The 17187-nt window shown below is 37.9% G+C and overlaps 4 protein-coding genes across 12 annotated transcripts; 1 reads left to right on the top strand and 3 right to left on the bottom strand.

Annotated features, from left to right (window-relative positions):
• Positions 1-531: 531 nt before the first annotated feature.
• Positions 532-4618, top strand: LOC18038022 (putative FBD-associated F-box protein At5g56440). The gene is given in 5 exon segments (XM_024182601.1): positions 532-792; positions 1079-1865; positions 2002-2098; positions 2195-2318; positions 4365-4618. Coding segments are annotated over 4 exon segments (1242 nt in total). The 5' UTR covers positions 532-792; positions 1079-1098.
• Positions 4619-7140: 2522 nt separating this feature from the next.
• Positions 7141-10392, bottom strand: LOC18038021 (serine/threonine-protein kinase STN8, chloroplastic). 9 transcript variants are annotated; one of them, XR_002904853.1, is made up of 7 exons: positions 9621-10392; positions 9317-9490; positions 8662-9066; positions 8065-8428; positions 7837-7954; positions 7620-7666; positions 7141-7431 (listed from the first exon to the last, which is right to left on the bottom strand). XR_002904853.1 is itself a non-coding variant. In XM_024181686.1 (5 exons), the coding sequence occupies exons 1-4, from the start codon at positions 10200-10202 to the stop codon at positions 8081-8083; spliced, it is 1509 nt and encodes a 502-aa protein (XP_024037454.1). In that variant the 5' UTR covers positions 10203-10392; the 3' UTR covers positions 7498-7954; positions 8061-8080. The 9 variants fall into 9 exon arrangements, 6 of the variants coding, with proteins under 6 accessions (XP_024037454.1, XP_024037457.1, XP_024037459.1 ...); XR_002904851.1 differs by having other exon boundaries at positions 7620-7954; XR_002904852.1 differs by lacking the exon at positions 7141-7431 and having other exon boundaries at positions 7498-7666.
• Positions 10393-10512: 120 nt separating this feature from the next.
• LOC18038020 (serine/threonine-protein kinase AtPK2/AtPK19) lies at positions 10513-13705 on the bottom strand. The gene is made up of 7 exons (XM_024181692.1): positions 13607-13705; positions 12218-13149; positions 12026-12108; positions 11824-11944; positions 11512-11685; positions 11321-11428; positions 10513-11082 (listed from the first exon to the last, which is right to left on the bottom strand). The coding sequence occupies exons 2-7, from the start codon at positions 12875-12877 to the stop codon at positions 10780-10782; spliced, it is 1449 nt and encodes a 482-aa protein (XP_024037460.1). The 5' UTR covers positions 12878-13149; positions 13607-13705; the 3' UTR covers positions 10513-10779.
• A 534-nt stretch (positions 13706-14239) lies between these two features.
• Positions 14240-17033, bottom strand: LOC18038973 (SNW/SKI-interacting protein). Its single transcript, XM_006429543.2, has 2 exons — positions 16853-17033; positions 14240-16352 (listed from the first exon to the last, which is right to left on the bottom strand). The coding sequence occupies exon 2, from the start codon at positions 16300-16302 to the stop codon at positions 14482-14484; it is 1821 nt and encodes a 606-aa protein (XP_006429606.1). The 5' UTR covers positions 16303-16352; positions 16853-17033; the 3' UTR covers positions 14240-14481.
• Positions 17034-17187: the final 154 nt, after the last annotated feature.

Here is a 17187-nt window from a genome sequence, read left to right as displayed (position 1 = left end):
TATTTATACATACTATAAAATAAGTAAATAAAAAATAAGATGAGAATGAAGAAAACATTCCCCACACGAGGATTCTCTATTCCCACCACTGCTAAAATCTATTAAGGAATGGAATATGAAATGGAGGCAAAATTTTTAACAAGTGGGGAATGAAGTAGACATCCCCACCTCATTGTCTAGATCAAATTCAAACAGTTAATCCTCATTTTTATTATTTTAGATTAGATTGATTGGGTTTTATGACCTCATGTCAGTCAACCCAACCCAATCCCATGGTTACCCAATTAATTCATTAAAAAACTTTTAAAAATATCAAATGGATCGCATGGTTACCCAATCAATCGATTAAAAAATTATTAAAGATATTAAAAGGAACATATTTTATTTTATTAAATGATACTCCCCCATAATTTGGGTAGAATATACATTCTTTTAGTATTATGTGAGGGTAAAACTTGTCATAATAAAATTATCATAGAAAATATTGATCATAAATATAATTAAAATTTTAATTATAATATATCAGTGTATAAAAAAAAAAAAAGTATTCCCATAAGCTCAGATAAATGCTTTTTATATTTATTTTAAATTTTGTCATTGGCAAATGGCAAGCAAAATAAAAACGGTGCGTTTCTGGTGCTACTGCTGCGTTTTCTTCTCTAGTTCCCCACTCTCCAGTGCAGTAACCGAGGAATTGGGTTGAAATTTGAATCGTCTGTAAGAGCTCTTGTCTTTCGCTGCTTCTTATGATTGGGAGTAACGGATTGTCTCTTTTTATTTTATTTTAACAAGGTTCGTTACTCTTTTCAACTCTACCCTATGATCTAGTATATTAATCTTGTGCCTAGTTACTTACAAATTGATGAAAAGAAAAGATAATAAATCGTATTAGCTAGTTATGGCGAGTTAATGTAATATAGAGTAACCCACATTGTCCTTTCTCTGTTGTAGTTTCCATCATGAGTTACTTAGCGAACAAATCGCAATTTATGAAGAACCGATTTTTAGGATATAAAGATTAAACCCATCAAACCCTTTGTTTCAGTTTTGAGTTTAACACTAATTTTATATTTGTCAGGTTGTTTGAGAATTTTCATTATGAATGAATCAGAATCACATTCCAAATTACTTAGAGCGGGGAATCAAGATAAAGAAGATAGGATCAGTAGTTTACCTGATGGAATCCTCTGCAACATTCTCTCGTTTCTACCCTTCAAATATGCTGTGGCAACTTGTATTCTATCTTCAAGATGGAAGTGTGTTTGGACTTCACTTCCCAATCTTTGCTTTGACCAGGCTCGGATTATGACTGATGATAGTTGGAATAGTTTTGAGAAGTCTGTAAATATGGCGTTGCTTCTTTCTGATTCTGCAATTAACAGGTTTTCTCTTAGCAGTATTACTCGCTACAATTTGTCTCAGTTGAAGTTCTGGGTTTCCTCTGCAATAAGCCGTAATGTCCGTGAGTTGGAACTTAAAATTTATAATGACTGTCGACCAAAACTTGACAATTTGAATTTTGGGGGAATTGAGTTGCCTGAGAGCATTTACACTTCAAAAACACTAGAAAATCTCAAACTGGATTTGAGATTTTTTATCAAGGCACCTCCCCCTGGAATTTGTTTTCCAAGTGTCAAAATTCTTGATGTTTTAATATACCCTACTAATAAGAACCTGAGTGAGAGACTCTTTTGTAATTGTCCCATGCTGTAAGATTTGTCAGTAGCGGCAGATATGGATTATGAATGTTATGAAACACTGGCCAACTTTAACATTTCATCCGCTACTCTAAGGAGGTTAACGTTAAAAAACTGGATACGGTGGGTCTCTTGGAATGAGCACCAAGTAGTTGTTAGAGCATTATGAATGAATCAGAATCACATTCCAAATATATATGTCAAAGATTTGACAGTGTAGGTTCTAATTTCAAGGACATTTAGTAACTGCTTGTTCTATTTCTACTCTATTGAATTTAATTTGCTGTCTTTTTCAACATGAAAGCTCCTCAACTGCAGTGGAGGTGGCAAAATCTGGATGGCAATTCCGTCATTTCAACCTTACTACCATGCCTAAATTAGAAGCATTTGTCCTTCGGATGGTTAGTAGGTTATGAACTTTCGAAAGAAACTGATTGTACTTAATTTGTTGTGTCTGATGTTTGTTTTCTTTTTAATCAGAATTTTTCAATTTCAAGTGGATTGAACCGCATTGTGCGCCCCAATGTTTGTTGATACGCGTTAAGAAAATTGAGATTTTGAGTTTTGGAGGTCAGAAAGATGAAATGGAACTAGTCAAGTACCTGTTGAAGAATGGCGAAGGTTTGAATAGGATGATGATTGTATTCACTAACTCAGCTCCAAAGAAAAAGCTCCGCCAGGAATTATTAAGGCTTGAAAGAGGCTCCACCAATTGCGAAGTTCAATTCCTTTTGAGTTTGAGATTTTCAACTTTGAGATCTTTTTCAGGAAATTTTATATCTCTCGAAGTTGATTTTTGAACATGTTTGTAATTTGGTTTTCTCCTTGAAGTTTGTATTAACGTTAGTAATATTTTGTCGTCTCAAAAGGTTGGACTCTTTGTTTAACTTTAACCATAGGGCTCTTCCTAAACGGAGTATTGAGAGCAGCGATTCACCTCTTATTATGCCTCCCATAAAATTCATCAAATAACATATATATATTTGAGAAAGAAAGCATGTAACAGAACAAAATTTAAACGCCATCAAATAGTGTTTCCTAATTTTTGATACAAGACGTGTTTATTGTAGCTAAGTTTGAACTTTATTACTCTCCATCTTTATAAAATTATTTAATCTTATTAATACACGAGTGATGAATGGCACCCAGACTCAAGTTAGGATTCTAACATTATTAGTATTCATTTAAATTGACGTGAAATCACTATAACCACAATTTTTTCTCTTTCAAACAATTTTTTTTAGACATTTTGAAAAATAGTACTAACAATATTACATTAGTTTAAAAAACTTCATTTTTTAAACAACATGGAACACAAATTTGTCATTTCGAATTTGGATAACATGGCGGCAGGTCATTCATTGGTAGATGAGTGATTATATTAAATAATTACTTAATTTTTAAATTACCTATTATATAGTTCACATATATGATTTGAAAAATTTTAAAAAAAAAAGAAAATACTCATACATAATTTGGATCGACCTATTGAAAGAATGAAAAAAAAGAAAAAAGAATAGAGACCTCCGTGTCTCAGAGGTAGCTCCATTATTCTGATCAGGTTCTTATTATTTGTTTATTTAACTTCTCTTCTTTATTTTATGATAACATTGTGCTTGGTTCTCTCCCTCTTTTTGGCAAGCACGTGTTTTTTGATAGCTTTTGTTGTCTCAAAAAACATTGCAGTTTATGATATCATCAGTAAAGAATAATCAAATGTAATCAGTAGATTACCTGATGATGTTCTATGTCAAATCCTCTCACCATCTTCTTATGCTCTGGATGGAACTATCTTTGGGCTTCTGTCATGACCCAACCCAGACCTGGCAAGATATTGTCCGCTTTGGGCCTTAACAAAGCCTGCACGGATTTGTTCTTGGGGCGCTCATACACCCCAAAACGCGTCTTGCCAATTAAGGTGTGGATCACCCCTTATAAACCCAGCATCTCTCCCGTGCTTTGCCGATGTGGGATTCGCCTAGGGTGTTACAGCTTCAATCTACAATCTTGGCTTTGATGATAAAGAAATATGCAGGGGCAATGAAATTTCCGGGACTCGCTTCCTGAACTTTGTCGACTGTTTACTTATTCTTTGCCCATCCAAAGCTATTCACAATTTTAGTATTATATGTTTTTGTCTTCAGGAGGCTGTTCGCCGTTTTACTCTTTCTGTCCATATCAGAAGTAAACATAGTAGACTTAGAGCATCTCTACGTTTGCCTCCAAGTATTTTAACTAGCAAAACATTGGTGAAGTTAAGACTTTGTAATGATATATATATATATATATTTAAACCAGTTTTCGTTCTCTCTTTTAATTTCAGTCTTTTTTCTTTTTTTAACCCCCCTTCTTGTGTCTTGTGTGGTGCCAAGTTGCTAGCAAATTGAGGGGAATTGCCGGAATTAAATTTAAAAAAAGAATGCCCCATTTTAAACATAACAAGAAAACCCTCTTTTTTTAGTTTTAACACTACATTTTCCAATTTGAATTTATTGGAACTGGTGGTTGGAGAATCTGGATGGTGATTTCTTTCCATCATCCTCAGTAGTATGCCTAAACTAAAAGCTTTTGTTTTGGAGAAGATGAGGATGAGATGAACTTTTGAAAGAAATGGTACTTAATTGTTTTCTGATGTTTGTTTTCTTAGTAATCAGAGTAGGGTTTGACATATTGGGTGGAATAAACCGCAGCGTGTGCCACGTTGTTTACGGTTACATGTCAAGCAAATTGAAGTTCAGGGATATGAAGAAAAGGAAGATGAACTGAAGCCAGTCAAGTACTTGTTGAAGAACAGTAAAGTTTTGAAAAGGATGATCATCAGATGCAAGGAAAGTGCTTCCACAAAAGATCTTTGCCAAAAATTATTGATGTTTGACTTGTCAAGTTCAATTCTTTTGAGAGTTTTCTCTCAAGATCTCTAGTGAAACTCTGTCAGTAAAGAAGAATATTCTTGACATGTTTTGATGATAAAGCACTCATGGATTGTTTTCATAGATGTTTATAACTGCTTGTGGGTCAAGGTTTTGAGTGTTTAGCTACAAATCCAGAAACCTCTTCAGCCAAGCTCTATTTTCTCCTACCATAGATTTTGGTGGTCCTGAGTAGAATAAACATAGTAACTGGTAGCTTGTACTTAAGTTTTTGTAACATACTAATCAAAGTCGATGGCTAAATGTTTGTCTGTGGAGCAGCTTCTATGAACTTATGTCACCATTGCAATGCATAAACTATGACCCTCATTTCCTTCGTGCAATGAATTGTGAAAGAATGAAGTTTTCACATTGACTCCCTATTTTTGATCTAATGTTAACAGTCTATGATCAGATCAACAGCCATCTCTCAAGCACAAACAAATACCAAGCCTTTTTATCAGAACGTCTGATTTGAAAATCCTTATCAGCCCTAAACTTCAGACATGAAACCAACTCTCCCATTTTCAATATAAACAGACATTCCGAACCGTGACCACTAAACCCAACACTGCCATGAAATTCATCGAGTCCCAAAACCATTGTTCTTTCTTCCTTGCTTGGCTTACAGTGGCTTGGAAACAGGAGGCTTTATGGGTTGCTCTTGTCACTTGGTGTGCGACAGAAACAAAAATATCGTACAATTATAGTTTTGACTGTGTGATAGTACTGTTGCTCTTCTTCAGCATCTGGCTTGGGTGTCGGAGGGAGGTTACTTCTGAAGCTTTGGAGTAACCATCAGAAGAAGACCACCTCTAAAGGAACTCCATAGCATTTTATCTGGCAGCTGCACGGTTACAGACTTCTAGATTACCTGTGTGGTTTCAATAATTCAGTTTCGGCTATTGTAATAATTAGTCAGATTTTCTTTTGAGTACTAGATACCCCATCATTGGCAGGATGCCATCTCATTGTAGTGGACTTGATAGAATCCAATTAATTAACTGTTTGATGTGTGGAATAGAACAAGAGTAGAACTCTGTTCAGTAAATGTTGTGAAGATTCTTAAGTTCCATTCCTCTTTTTTGGTTTCTTATGAATGCAAATAGCAAGCCAAAATTTTCTTCTTGGTTTGTCCGTTCATCACTAATCACTAAGTTCATTCCCTGGCCGTATTATTTGGTGGTAAGCTCTTTGTCAAATTTAACCATTAACAACTACAATATTTAGGTTGTCATGCAGCAACCACCAAACTTTTTATAATAGCCATTGTGATCATTATTCTTTCTTCCATTGAATAGTTAAAAGCCATGCCACGGCTAGGAAGAACACCATGTTTTCAGCTACTAATGACAGAGTCAACTCGTTTATGGCTTTACCTTGGGTGGCTCTTACAAGAACTAGGAAAAAAGCTTTATGGTATCACTCTTCTCACTGGGTGCGCATTACTGACATACTTATTGCATAAATACATCAGGAATTGTGTGCTGATATGGTCCATCTTCTTCAAATTTTGGCTTGGTTTTGGTATTGGAGGAGACTACTCACTCTCTGCTGTAATCTTATGGGGGCCAAAACAATCAGGTCTATCCGGTTTTTCCTATATTGGCTACAGCACACTCGCAGAGCAAGTAACTGCCATCTTCGGTGCAGTTGCTGCAATTGTAGCTGTTTCTAAGATGTTTGTCAAGATGTGCAGATTTAATCTTCATGGTAGACTGGATTTGTCAAAGGATCAATCTGTAAAACCCGGGCAGTGTTTCTATAATACGCTGAATTAGTGATCTGCCTTCTTGTTAATGTTTGTTAACACTTGATTGGGCTTTATTACCCACTTAGTTTTTGTTTGTTGGCAGTATCCTCTTAGTCAAAGATAGTCGTTAGCATCAATAATATGCAAATGAACATTAGTCTCTATTATCATCAGGCATTGAAGAATTAAGATCGTCTATATCACTAGCCATGCCTGCTGCCAGCAAGCTAACGAACTATTCAGCTGATAAATTCATTAACTTTTGTCTTTATGTCCTGTGGCTGTAAGAAAGCTTCCGAAAAGGGAAGCTTTATGGTTCACCCTCGTCACTGTATGCACACTGGCAACATATTTTGCAAGTACATCGAATTGTGTTGTAATATGTGGTTCATTTTTTTCAGATATTGTGCTGCAAATATTATTGAAGAAGACCATGCATTTTTCTATGTAACCTTAATGAGAATAAAACCATCAGGGATTTGCAACTTTTCCATCCATTTGCTGCGCACTTTTGGGGCAAGGGATTGCCACTTTTGGTATACTTGCTGTAATTATAGTTGTTTCTAAGATGTTCATCATAAGTATGTACAATATAGAGACTCTTTACTTTTATTCACCTCCTTTTTGCAGTTTTCTAAACCATTTGATTTGCTTGCAACACATGACACAGTTCACAGGTTCTTTGTTTGGTAGACTAATGACAGGGAAACAGAGATGCGTCCACACCAAAACTGTTACATGCATGCACATTCAAGAATTTTTCAGCCAATGATTAATATAGAATTAGGAAAATTGTTGGGATCATGTCTTGTAGAACTTGTAACATAATTAAGCAATAAATTTAAGAGATAATAGTACGAGTTTCTGTAAAAGATGGAAAAGCATACGAAGGATACATTATCGAACAATAATTTCAATATATTAGATCCCTGATTGCTGATGCTAATCAAAGAAATCTCAGAAACACAGATATGCGAATCAGAATTGGAATGTTTGACTGTAATCTTGTGTACGCAACTTCAGTTTTATCATAGCCCTGTCACTGAAATGGCTTAGGGACTGGTGGTGCTAACTGAAACACATAGCAAGTTTACATGGTTTAGAGAGGAGAAAATTAAATGAAAATTTTAATCACAGGGGAAAAAAGAGTGAACTTTGATATATTCAGTTCCTGAAAAAATATTGGATGTCACCTCGTGTATTGGCACCAAATGTGCCTACAGAATGAAAGTATTTCTGCAGAAATAGGTGGATGCATACCTAGATCATCTACTGAAGTAGCAATATCAGCGACTTCTTTCTTCATTCTGTCCCGAGTGTAAAAAAATACATAAACAACTGTTTTATCTGATAATTTGAAGCGTTTGAGCAGTATAATCTGATAATTTCAAGCGTCTGAGCAGTATATTCACTCAGCTTAACTGATGAGGATTGACAGAAGAAAAGGTCACTGAAGAAAACAACAAAAAATACCCACCAATGCAATTGACCCCTCAGAACTTTCTTTTTTGAGCATCCCCTTCATATTACCAAATATGTAGCTATTCTCATTCTGCATATGATGAACATGTTGTTTTGAGAATATGTCCTGAAACCTATCAAAAAACATGTTCATCATATTGAAAATGCGTCCTTTGAAATCTAGCAAATTAAGCTATAAAACACTGAAAAATGCAAAGCAGATTTGTTAGAACCACATACTCACATCGGCCAAGATTCCACTACTTGGTTAAGCTTAGTCTTGAAAGAACTGCGGCTGCCTGGTCACCGCCCAACAAGAAATAAGGATGCCTCAAAGCAGCAGCAGCTGATAGACGTCCCCTTCTAAGGAAGCCTCGCTCTGAAATAAGCTTTGTCGCTAGATCCCAACCTCTACCCGAGTCAAGATCAAGAATGGTGAAGTCTGACCTCAATCGAGTGTACTCTCTCCATTTATTCAAGTCGTATTGAGCTGTCTTTATTTCCATATTGAAATTCTTTAAGCCTGAAATAGACCTTAAGGTTGGTATGGCCATTTGCAAGAGTACAATCCCAGCAGAGTACATGTCAAACAGATCAGGGCTGTTCAGCTGCAACAATCATTACAAACTCAATTTAGTGCATCAACACACATACAGAATGTACAGTGGTTTGTAAACGAAAACGCATTTTGTCACTTAGATGGTTTGCTTGCAGACTGAAAGTGAGCTAAGTTAAGTCATCATCTGAATATAAACAGGATTTAATGGGATTATTCAAAACACACAAAGAAGGTTGAGATTGGACAAATTCAATCATTATTCAATGTGCAGTTATTAGATACCTGCCACAGAATTGGAGAGAGTAAAGCAGCAATGGGCTCTGGAGGAGGACTTGGTGTTTCTTCCGGAAGTACATATAATTCCGGAGGACAATAATCAGGATCAAGCAGTGTACGGTTGGGTACATAATTTTTACCAATCCGAAGATCTGTTGCTGCTCCAAAATCTATGAGCTTGATCTGGCCCCTCTTTGTCAGCACTAAGTTGGCTGGCTTTACATCCCGGTGAACAATGCCCGTGTCATGGATTTTCTTAAGCGAAGTAATAATCTGGCGTAGTATTTGCTTGATGATTAATGCACTCCGTTTTGTAGAATCTTCACCTTCTAAGACACGCCCAAACATGTAAGTCTCTAACTTAAAAGGGAAGGTGCGATCTTTCATGTAATCAGCAAGAGTTTGATTTCCCTGTACATGCACATCCCTACAATTAGTGGAGGGAACATAAATTCAGACCTCTGAACTTATATGCAAGCATGTAGGAACAAAGTTCACTTAATCAAGGAAGTAAAAATCTATCAGGATAGAAAAAGCCACAAACTCAAATATGAATATCCTCCATGCACATTAATATAGTTGAGCTGGTCATGATGCAAATAGCAGCTAGAAAATATTTTCAAAATGGCATTGGAAATGCTTACTAAATTTGCATGAGTACCTCAAATTTCCAGACGAGCCACTTGCCACCTTTAGTAAACAGTGAGTTTGTTTTATCAGCAACAAAACTTCCAAGGAACTCCGCACATGTTTCAGGAGCAGCTCTTGATAGCCTGTAATTAAACCATTCCTCATAATCACCAAATTCTTCCGCCCCCTGGACTCCAATTTTCACCTGCGTGTTCCCATAGGCAAGAGCTTAACATTATCAAAAAGTATATTAGGTTCCCACAACCCCAATCGAGAAGGAATTCATAGACACAAGCCAAAATTATTTGTGATCAATCATAGAACTATGTAAATACCTTCTTAAGAATGACCTTTTCCTTGAACCTGCCATCCAACTCTAATGATTTTCCGTTTCCTCTTCCTCTTTTCAGTCCTCGGTCTTCAACAACCGCATTCTTTGGTACAATGGCTCCAGAATAAACAACACCAAAAGACCCTTCTCCCAGTTTATCTCCTATCACAAAATCAGTCCTCTTCAGGTTTCTTCTTCCAATCAAGCTGTCAAAAACCAATTGCAAAGGAGCGAAAAGGTATGCATCAATGGCACCTATAAGAACACCTGGCCTTGCTGTCAAGTATATCCAAGTTAACCCACCAAAAACCAGAAGCCCCCACCTCTGCATATCAGATAAATCTTCAGTAGCTCTCTGAAATTGCCCAAAAGTGGATTGAAAAATGGGCGATTGAAACAATGATTGGTCCAAAAGATCATCTGGGATGTTGTCCAGAAACGCATTGCACCGACCTGAATTACTTGAACGATTTGATTTTGATGAAGGACAAATGCTGCTCCGGGAAGTTGGCTTTAATGGAGAAAAGCAAATTATTTTTGGTTTCTGGTGAAGTGTAATTGTATTTGGAGACAACAGAGAAGCCATACTGCTGGTGCTATGGCACTACAAAGTAGAGCTGAAATTGTTTAGCTTGATACTTGAAGCGTCAGCAGAGGATGGTCGCCTGCCAGGTGTCATGCTTAACTTTATCCATTGAATAAAGCATATGTGGTCAGAGGACAGCCTCTATCGTGTCCAGGTTTCCAATGAGCGGGGTATCCTTCGCATTTAAAATGACAACAATGGCCTTCGTCATTAGAGGCTTCGCAGTTACCAAAATGCCTCAATAATTACTGTTCATTTGATTAATTGCAATTGTAATTAAGATTACAGAAAGCACCATATCTGCTGGATAGAAAATAAAGATTATACGATTTAATTGCGGAGGATAGACACCTCGGACATCTGCAGAACAAACCTTTGAAGTTTGAACACAACGTAGTACAACAGAAAAGCTTGTCTAGCGGCAATACTATGAACACAAAGGCATCCCACATAACATAGACCATATGTACCAATAGCAAGCAGCTTTCAGTTTTAAACCACCGCAATGAAAGTTCACACTATCTATTAGAGAACGAAAGTGGTGATCCTTCAAAGAATGCATTCAGATCAACGCACGCTAGCACAATGGGCTATTACTCTGAAGTAAAGAGGCTGCTGGCCTCACATAAGAAAAGTCGGCAAATGGGTTCGTATTATTCTTTGGGGTGGCAGCTGGAGAGTCCGACAGCGGCATATCAGTCCATTTCTTTTCAAAGTTGGCAATGCAGTGCTTTCCAGCCACTTCTGGACAAAAACCGGGCTGAATTTCTCTTGCCTCCAACTTCTTCCAGTTGATGGGCTTGAACCACTTGTGACTCTTAATTTCTTCGCTTCCTTTAGGTCCAGCACCGAGACGCTTGCCAGGTTCCTTTTGTAGAAGCTGAAACAGCAAGCAGATATTCTTAGGTTAATGATAGCTCCAAAAAGCAGGGTGCAAACCCTTTCAAATACAAGAGAAACAACTAAAAACCCAGATCTTCTAAAATCATCACCAATCAGCATTTACAACAAAACTATTAGCTTCTCATCTGTACATCCTTGGACATAAAGTTTGAGGAAGTTTTTTGGAGACAGCAGGTAGAAAAATAAAAGCTTAAGTTAAGGATTCAAACATTTACCCCTTTCAAAAGAGAATGTGCTTCACTTGACAAAAATGCTGGCAGCCTCAATTTATCCTTGACAATCTTTTGCTGGATCTTTGCCCTGTTCCCACCAATAAAAGGAGGCTGCACAACAGTCTAACAATTAGTGCAAATTCCAAAAGAGAAACAACCTAAATCTCCTGAATAAATGACTGAACAATGCCAACCTTCCCAGTGAGCATCTCATATAGTAGAATTCCCACACTCCACCAGTCTGCAGCCTTATTGTGGCCCTTCCCAAGGACAATTTCAGGCGCCATATATTCAACAGTCCCAATCATCGAGTTTGATCTGGTATTCTCATCAAATTGCTTTGCAAGGCCAAAATCAGTCAGCATTACCTAAAAAATATTTCAATGAAATGTTAGAATTCCATGAAAATTAAACATCAAGAAAAGTTAAAGAGTTCCTTGTTTTATATCTTGTGTGTTTGCGAGCATATTGTGGAATAGATAGATAAATAGGGAGAAAGAGAGTACATGCCCATCTGCACCCAAAAGAATATTTTCAGGTTTAAGATCCCTGTGCATTATGCCATTAGCATGAAGGTGGGAGACAGCAGAAACAATCTCGGCAGCATATATTCGTGCCAGGTCCTCTCTGAAACAAAATCATAAACATTAATCACGCTTATGCCTGGAAAATTATAAAAGTTTCCCCAATGACAAAGACAAACATTACCTAAATAGGCCATGGTGATAGAGCTGGAAAAAAAGGTGGCCACCATTTATGAAGTCAAGAACTAGGTATAATCGATATTTGGTCTGTGTGCCAAGAAACAACTCTATGTTAGTCATGTAAGATGTTTGAACTGTGATCTATTTTTCCAAGTAAGTCATGTTAAAATATGAACGAGCTTTTCATGAAAATTACTTGGAATGAGTATTTGAGCTGGACAACAAAGGGGTGATCTATTTTTGTCAAAATATCCCTCTCAGCTTTCATGTATTCTGCATGATTCTTCTCCACTATCTTGTCCTTCCGCATGACCTTCATTGCATATATTTCGGATGTATTCTTTTTCCTCACTTGATATACCCTTCCAAATGCACCCTGCCCAACAACTTTCAAAACCTCAAAATCCTCAATCCCTACACAGCAGACGGTCACAGAATCTCCTTTGACATTTTCATCAATGGAGGATTCATCAATTTCTTTGACGGTCAATCCATCAACACACTCAAGTAGTTCCTCCGCATCCTCTGATTCACGCAGAATGAGCTTGGTCAGCTTCGATGATTCACTAACACAGGAAGAGGGACCAACTAGAGAATGTGATCGGTTACATATGATAACTGGATCTTCATAAATTATCTCACTTGCATCTGCTGCAGCAGATACAGCATTCACTAAATCACCATAACTCACTTCTGGCGAATCCTGAACTGGAACAGGACCAAATACATCGGAGAAATCTAACTCAAGCGAATCAGACACAACATCATCTGGGGGACTCACAGGAAAAAACAGCTGGGTCTGAAGTGGTTTATGCATGCAGGTTTTGGTCAAACCAGGTAACTGGGATGAAACCATGTTTGTCAAACCTTATTGAAAGTGCTACAGATGATGTGATGAATCACCACCTGGGCTAAGTTTCCCCGGAATTATCCAAAACAAAAGCAGATGAAGGACTCCTATCGACAACCTTAATCAAAAAGAAGGGCACGTAAGCAATAGGAGTCCCTAGAAACTTTGGCAATAAGCAAAACAAAATCCAGGAGAAGAAGTGGTTCTTGTTTCCCGAGTAGCAGGAAACAGCTGATGCTCCAATATCTTTCAAATTCATGAAGATCACACTGTCAAGTCTGCAATTTAATGTCAAAAACACAAGCATAAAATCAGTACTCAAAACAAAATTCCCACAATTGCATCCAAAAGGCAGATAATTAAAATAAACCAACAATCACACAATTCAAAAGCAAATCCGGTTGAAATCCTAGCAAAATTAGAAACTGAATTACCGTCAAATTGAAAGAACCCCCAAGCACAATCACGTAAACTTAAGTTCTAAATCCAAATATATCAAAAACAAGATAAAAGTACGGACTTTCCCACAAAATCATTAGCTTTCTTTAGTTTTCTTTGCAAAGAAAAACGTGAAGAATGTTCTAATTAATGATTCTATCACGATTTATTTTTCTTTCTTTTCTCTTACGATTTCCTTAGTAAACAAACAAGGGAAGGCAAGGTAACGTAACGTAGCATAATCGACGGCGTAAAAGGAAATGAAAGTTAAAAAGAAGACGGCAAGAAAGCAATCACCTGGGCTGGGAGAGGGAAGGACGCAGCGGAAGAGAAACGCTGAGAGTCGGACTTTTAAATTGAATAATCGAATAACTCGCGCAGCCACGTAACATACATGCCCAGCGTGAACAGTTTTTCTTTGTTTCCGACCCTCCCACGTGGCGTTTTATTAGTGGTTGTGGTGCTGTTGGAGCGTTGAACCAACTTGGTCTTCGAATATGCGTTCCGGACTGGGCGTGGATGCCTTTAGTGGATCACATCTCGTACACGCAACTCTTTGATGAGTTTGATCTGATCTAATCCTCCTAGTGCCTTAAAGAAAAGTGGGCATACAGTCCAAGTACGCATCCGCTCCAACTTTTTTATCTTGCGACATTTTGGTTTCTGTGATGTAGAAGGGGCATTACATAGACGATCATTGTTATCAAGGAAACGGTATGCTTACAAGGTCATTGGAGTTGAAAACATCCACACTCGCTTGCAAGCTGAAAGCTTCAAAACTCAGAACAGCCTTTATAAACTCAAATCCTGTCAGGTATAATCCAGATTATGTGTGACGCCATAGAAAATTCACCAAACCACATCTAATTATCTAATTATCATATATTTGAGATGTGTAACACTACTCATATCAATTATGGAAAACAAATGTCAACTGGAGATATCTGTTTTTTCATTAATTATCACCAAAAACACAAATTGGGAAGTGATAATAATTCTGCTGAAATCCAATCATAAGCTCAGAAATGATGGTACAAGAGTACCATAGGAAACTCTTAACGTCAATCTAAGCACTAGAAACAAAAAAGTAAGCCTTCTTTTTAACTTAAAAAGGAAAATTCAAGCATCTTACATAAAGGAAAAGAAAAAACAATACTTCTTAGAGAAAATGTTTAACGGCCCCTTTCAAATCCTATGCGAGATCTACCAGAACCTCCATAATCATCTCGCATTGAAGATCCGGCACTCGCTCTCATTGTCCCTCCAGTACCAACTTTGTCCAATGCTTTCTTCCCCCCTTTCTTCACCTCTGTCAAGAACTCATCAAGTCCAAATGGATCAGCTTCTTCAGCCTCCTTCTCAAACTCGACTGGTCTGTCTCTAGGACCAGACCTCTCAGAACTACCAGCAAATCCCTTGTCAGGTTTGAACCGATCAGTCTTCATGATCTTCTCCATCTGTTCATCTGCATTTCCTCCATACATGTCATCATCTGCATCTTTCTTGGGCCTATATAGGGTTGAAAGTGTGGGCTGAGCAGTAAACAGGCCCTTGTCATACACATTGTACTGGTCATCAGTGGCAAAACCAGAATCCATTCCTTTCTCCTGGTTGAACAGCCTTTGATCATACATAACCTCACCTCCTCTTGCCGCCCCAGTCGAGGCCATGCCAAGAGCAAATTTCTCACTAATATCACGATCTCTGTCTCTAGTAATCTTACTCTTCTTTCCCATAGCAGCATCCTTGGCCTCCAACCTTCTCTCCCTTTCCCTCTCCCGACGTCTCTCCGCACGTAGTTTCTCCCTCTGCAACCTCTCTTCCCTCTCCTCCCTTGTCTCCTTCGGCATATCCCTCTCTCTCCCTCTATCTCTCTCATGCTCATACTCCTCTCTCATATCGCTAGTATCCATTGCACTCTTCTCAGATGGGATTGGAACAGATGCTGGGGGTGCTGCTCCAGTTCTCTCTGAACGAGCTTTCTGAGCTAATGCACGCAGTTCCTGCTCTTTCCGTTCCTTCTCCTTCATGAGCATCTCCTTCTGCACCTTTGATCTCATTGCAACAGCTTCCCTAGCCTTCTGCTCGGCAACATAAAGAGCCTCCGACAGCTTAGCAAAGTTGTCATTAATCTGAACATCTTGAAGGCCTCTGCCATCTGCTGCAAGACGCTTGTCTAGGGGAATTGTGTAACCCTTCGGGTTTTTCCAATTCGATATACAAGGTGGAATTTTCCAATCCTGCTGATCTTTCACAGTCACAGGCCTAGGTGGGGAATGCATGACTGGAACAGGTGGAGAACCAGAAGCCCTCGGAACGCGCTTGTGCTTGAACTTTGGTGGCTCAAGTGGGTCCACAGGCATCTCCATCATTCTAATAACCCTCTCCTTAGCACCAGAATTAAAAGCTACTGATTGCTGAGATGGCTTATACTTGATATACTTTGAATCTGATGACTGTTGAGGTACATTCTTGGGCTGCGCCGCACTCAATTTCACATTAACAACCTTTTCAAGACAAGCTTTTGTTTCCTGAGTAGTTTCATCAATCTCCCTCTGCATCTCTTCATCGGTTTCTTCTTCCTCTTCATCATCCCTCAAAAACTTTGGAATAAGATCTTTATGTTGCGAGTAAACTATCTTCTTGGAATTCTCATTTTGCTTTACAATTGCATCATAAGCCACATTCCCATGGGCATCAACACTCACTGGCAAAATCTTTGATCCAGGCTTGCCAGATTTATTTCTACCCATGTCAAGCGGGTACTGCCCAATATGAATTTCTGGAAAAGCACCCCCATCACCAAAATCCTCAATTTTTCTAGGAACAAAACCTTGTCGCTTCAAGTAAGGAGGTACAGGTTTTCGCTTGGCCTCAAGAGATTTTTCCTTCTCGGATGAATTATACAGATTCTTAAACCACATATCATTTGAATGGTCATAAAATGAGGCGTGGTTGGATTTCACAGGAGGCAGAATCTCCTTCAGTGACATGTGTATAAACTATCCAAACACCACCAAAATATAGCTTCTGTAGTCCACACCTGCCAGCGAAACCCAACACAAGCACAGAATCAATAAACGGATGCCAGTAAAACTATCTATACAGCTAATAAGATAATTAATTCAAGCAATAATAAGCCTGTGCTACAAGAATTTGAACATTAAACGTCAGAGGTATTAAAGTAATATTGTATTGTATTACAAAAACAATTGTAAGGAACCTTCGATAACATTCTGGAACATGGCAATAAAATTTCATATCAAAGACCACAGAAGCAAAGTCGCATAACGATGAATATGTAAAAATTAAGAAACTCAAAACCCTAATTTTTTTTTTCTCAAAAAACATATTGCACCGACATAAAGCATCGAGCGAGATCGAAGAAGGAATTATTGCCATATTAAAAATAAAATAAAATAAACTTTACATAAAGCCATAGCATACACCCTAGTTCAAGCAATAAAAATCAGATCTTGCACACAAAAATCACCGAGCTACAAGTTTCTAAGAAAGATGTTTCTCCAACAACATAAGACTTACACAGTCAAACAAGTAAATATTTCGATCGGCAATCGGCGGTGGATAGCGCGCGTCCGTCGATGATCAGTCGTGTATGCCGCGGTGGCGGACAAAATTAGGGCAAGTCGAGATATTGAGAAAATTGTGAGTTCAGTACAAAAGGCTGGGACACGAATTGGGCGTCTCATATATGGGATGTGGCCGGTGCGGTCCGTGCGGATATTAATCAGGGACAAAATTATCTTCACCCTAAATTGTAAGGGTAATATCGGAACTAAAAATAATAAATATTAAAATTAAGTGTAAAGCTATTTGAATCCACCAAATTACTAATTAAATTTATTTTAAAACCCAAT

Source organism: Citrus clementina, unplaced genomic scaffold (genome assembly GCF_000493195.1).
Source record: "Citrus clementina cultivar Clemenules unplaced genomic scaffold, Citrus_clementina_v1.0 scaffold_6, whole genome shotgun sequence".
Lineage (NCBI taxonomy): Eukaryota > Viridiplantae > Streptophyta > Magnoliopsida > Sapindales > Rutaceae > Citrus > Citrus x clementina.
Note: the sequence above shows the minus strand (reverse complement) of the source record. Positions and strands in the feature narration are given on the sequence as shown.

Excerpts from the sequence above, each read along its gene's own strand:
- LOC18038020 (XM_024181692.1), bottom strand. The coding sequence starts at position 12,877 with ATGGTTTCATCCCAGTTACCTGGTTTGACCAAAACCTGCATGCATAAA. Across the intron at positions 12,109-12,217 it reads AGCTCAAATACTCATTCCAA|ACCAAATATCGATTATACCT; the intron begins GTAATTTTCATG and ends CTTGGCACACAG. Across the intron at positions 11,429-11,511 it reads ATGAGATGCTCACTGGGAAG|CCTCCTTTTATTGGTGGGAA; the intron begins GTTGGCATTGTT and ends ACTGTTGTGCAG.
- LOC18038973 (XM_006429543.2), bottom strand. The coding sequence starts at position 16,302 with ATGTCACTGAAGGAGATTCTGCCTCCTGTGAAATCCAACCACGCCTCA.
- LOC18038021 (XM_024181686.1), bottom strand. The coding sequence starts at position 10,202 with ATGGCTTCTCTGTTGTCTCCAAATACAATTACACTTCACCAGAAACCA. Across the intron at positions 9,067-9,316 it reads GGCTCGTCTGGAAATTTGAG|GGAAATCAAACTCTTGCTGA; the intron begins GTACTCATGCAA and ends GTGCATGTACAG. Across the intron at positions 8,429-8,661 it reads TCTCTCCAATTCTGTGGCAG|CTGAACAGCCCTGATCTGTT; the intron begins GTATCTAATAAC and ends TGATTGTTGCAG.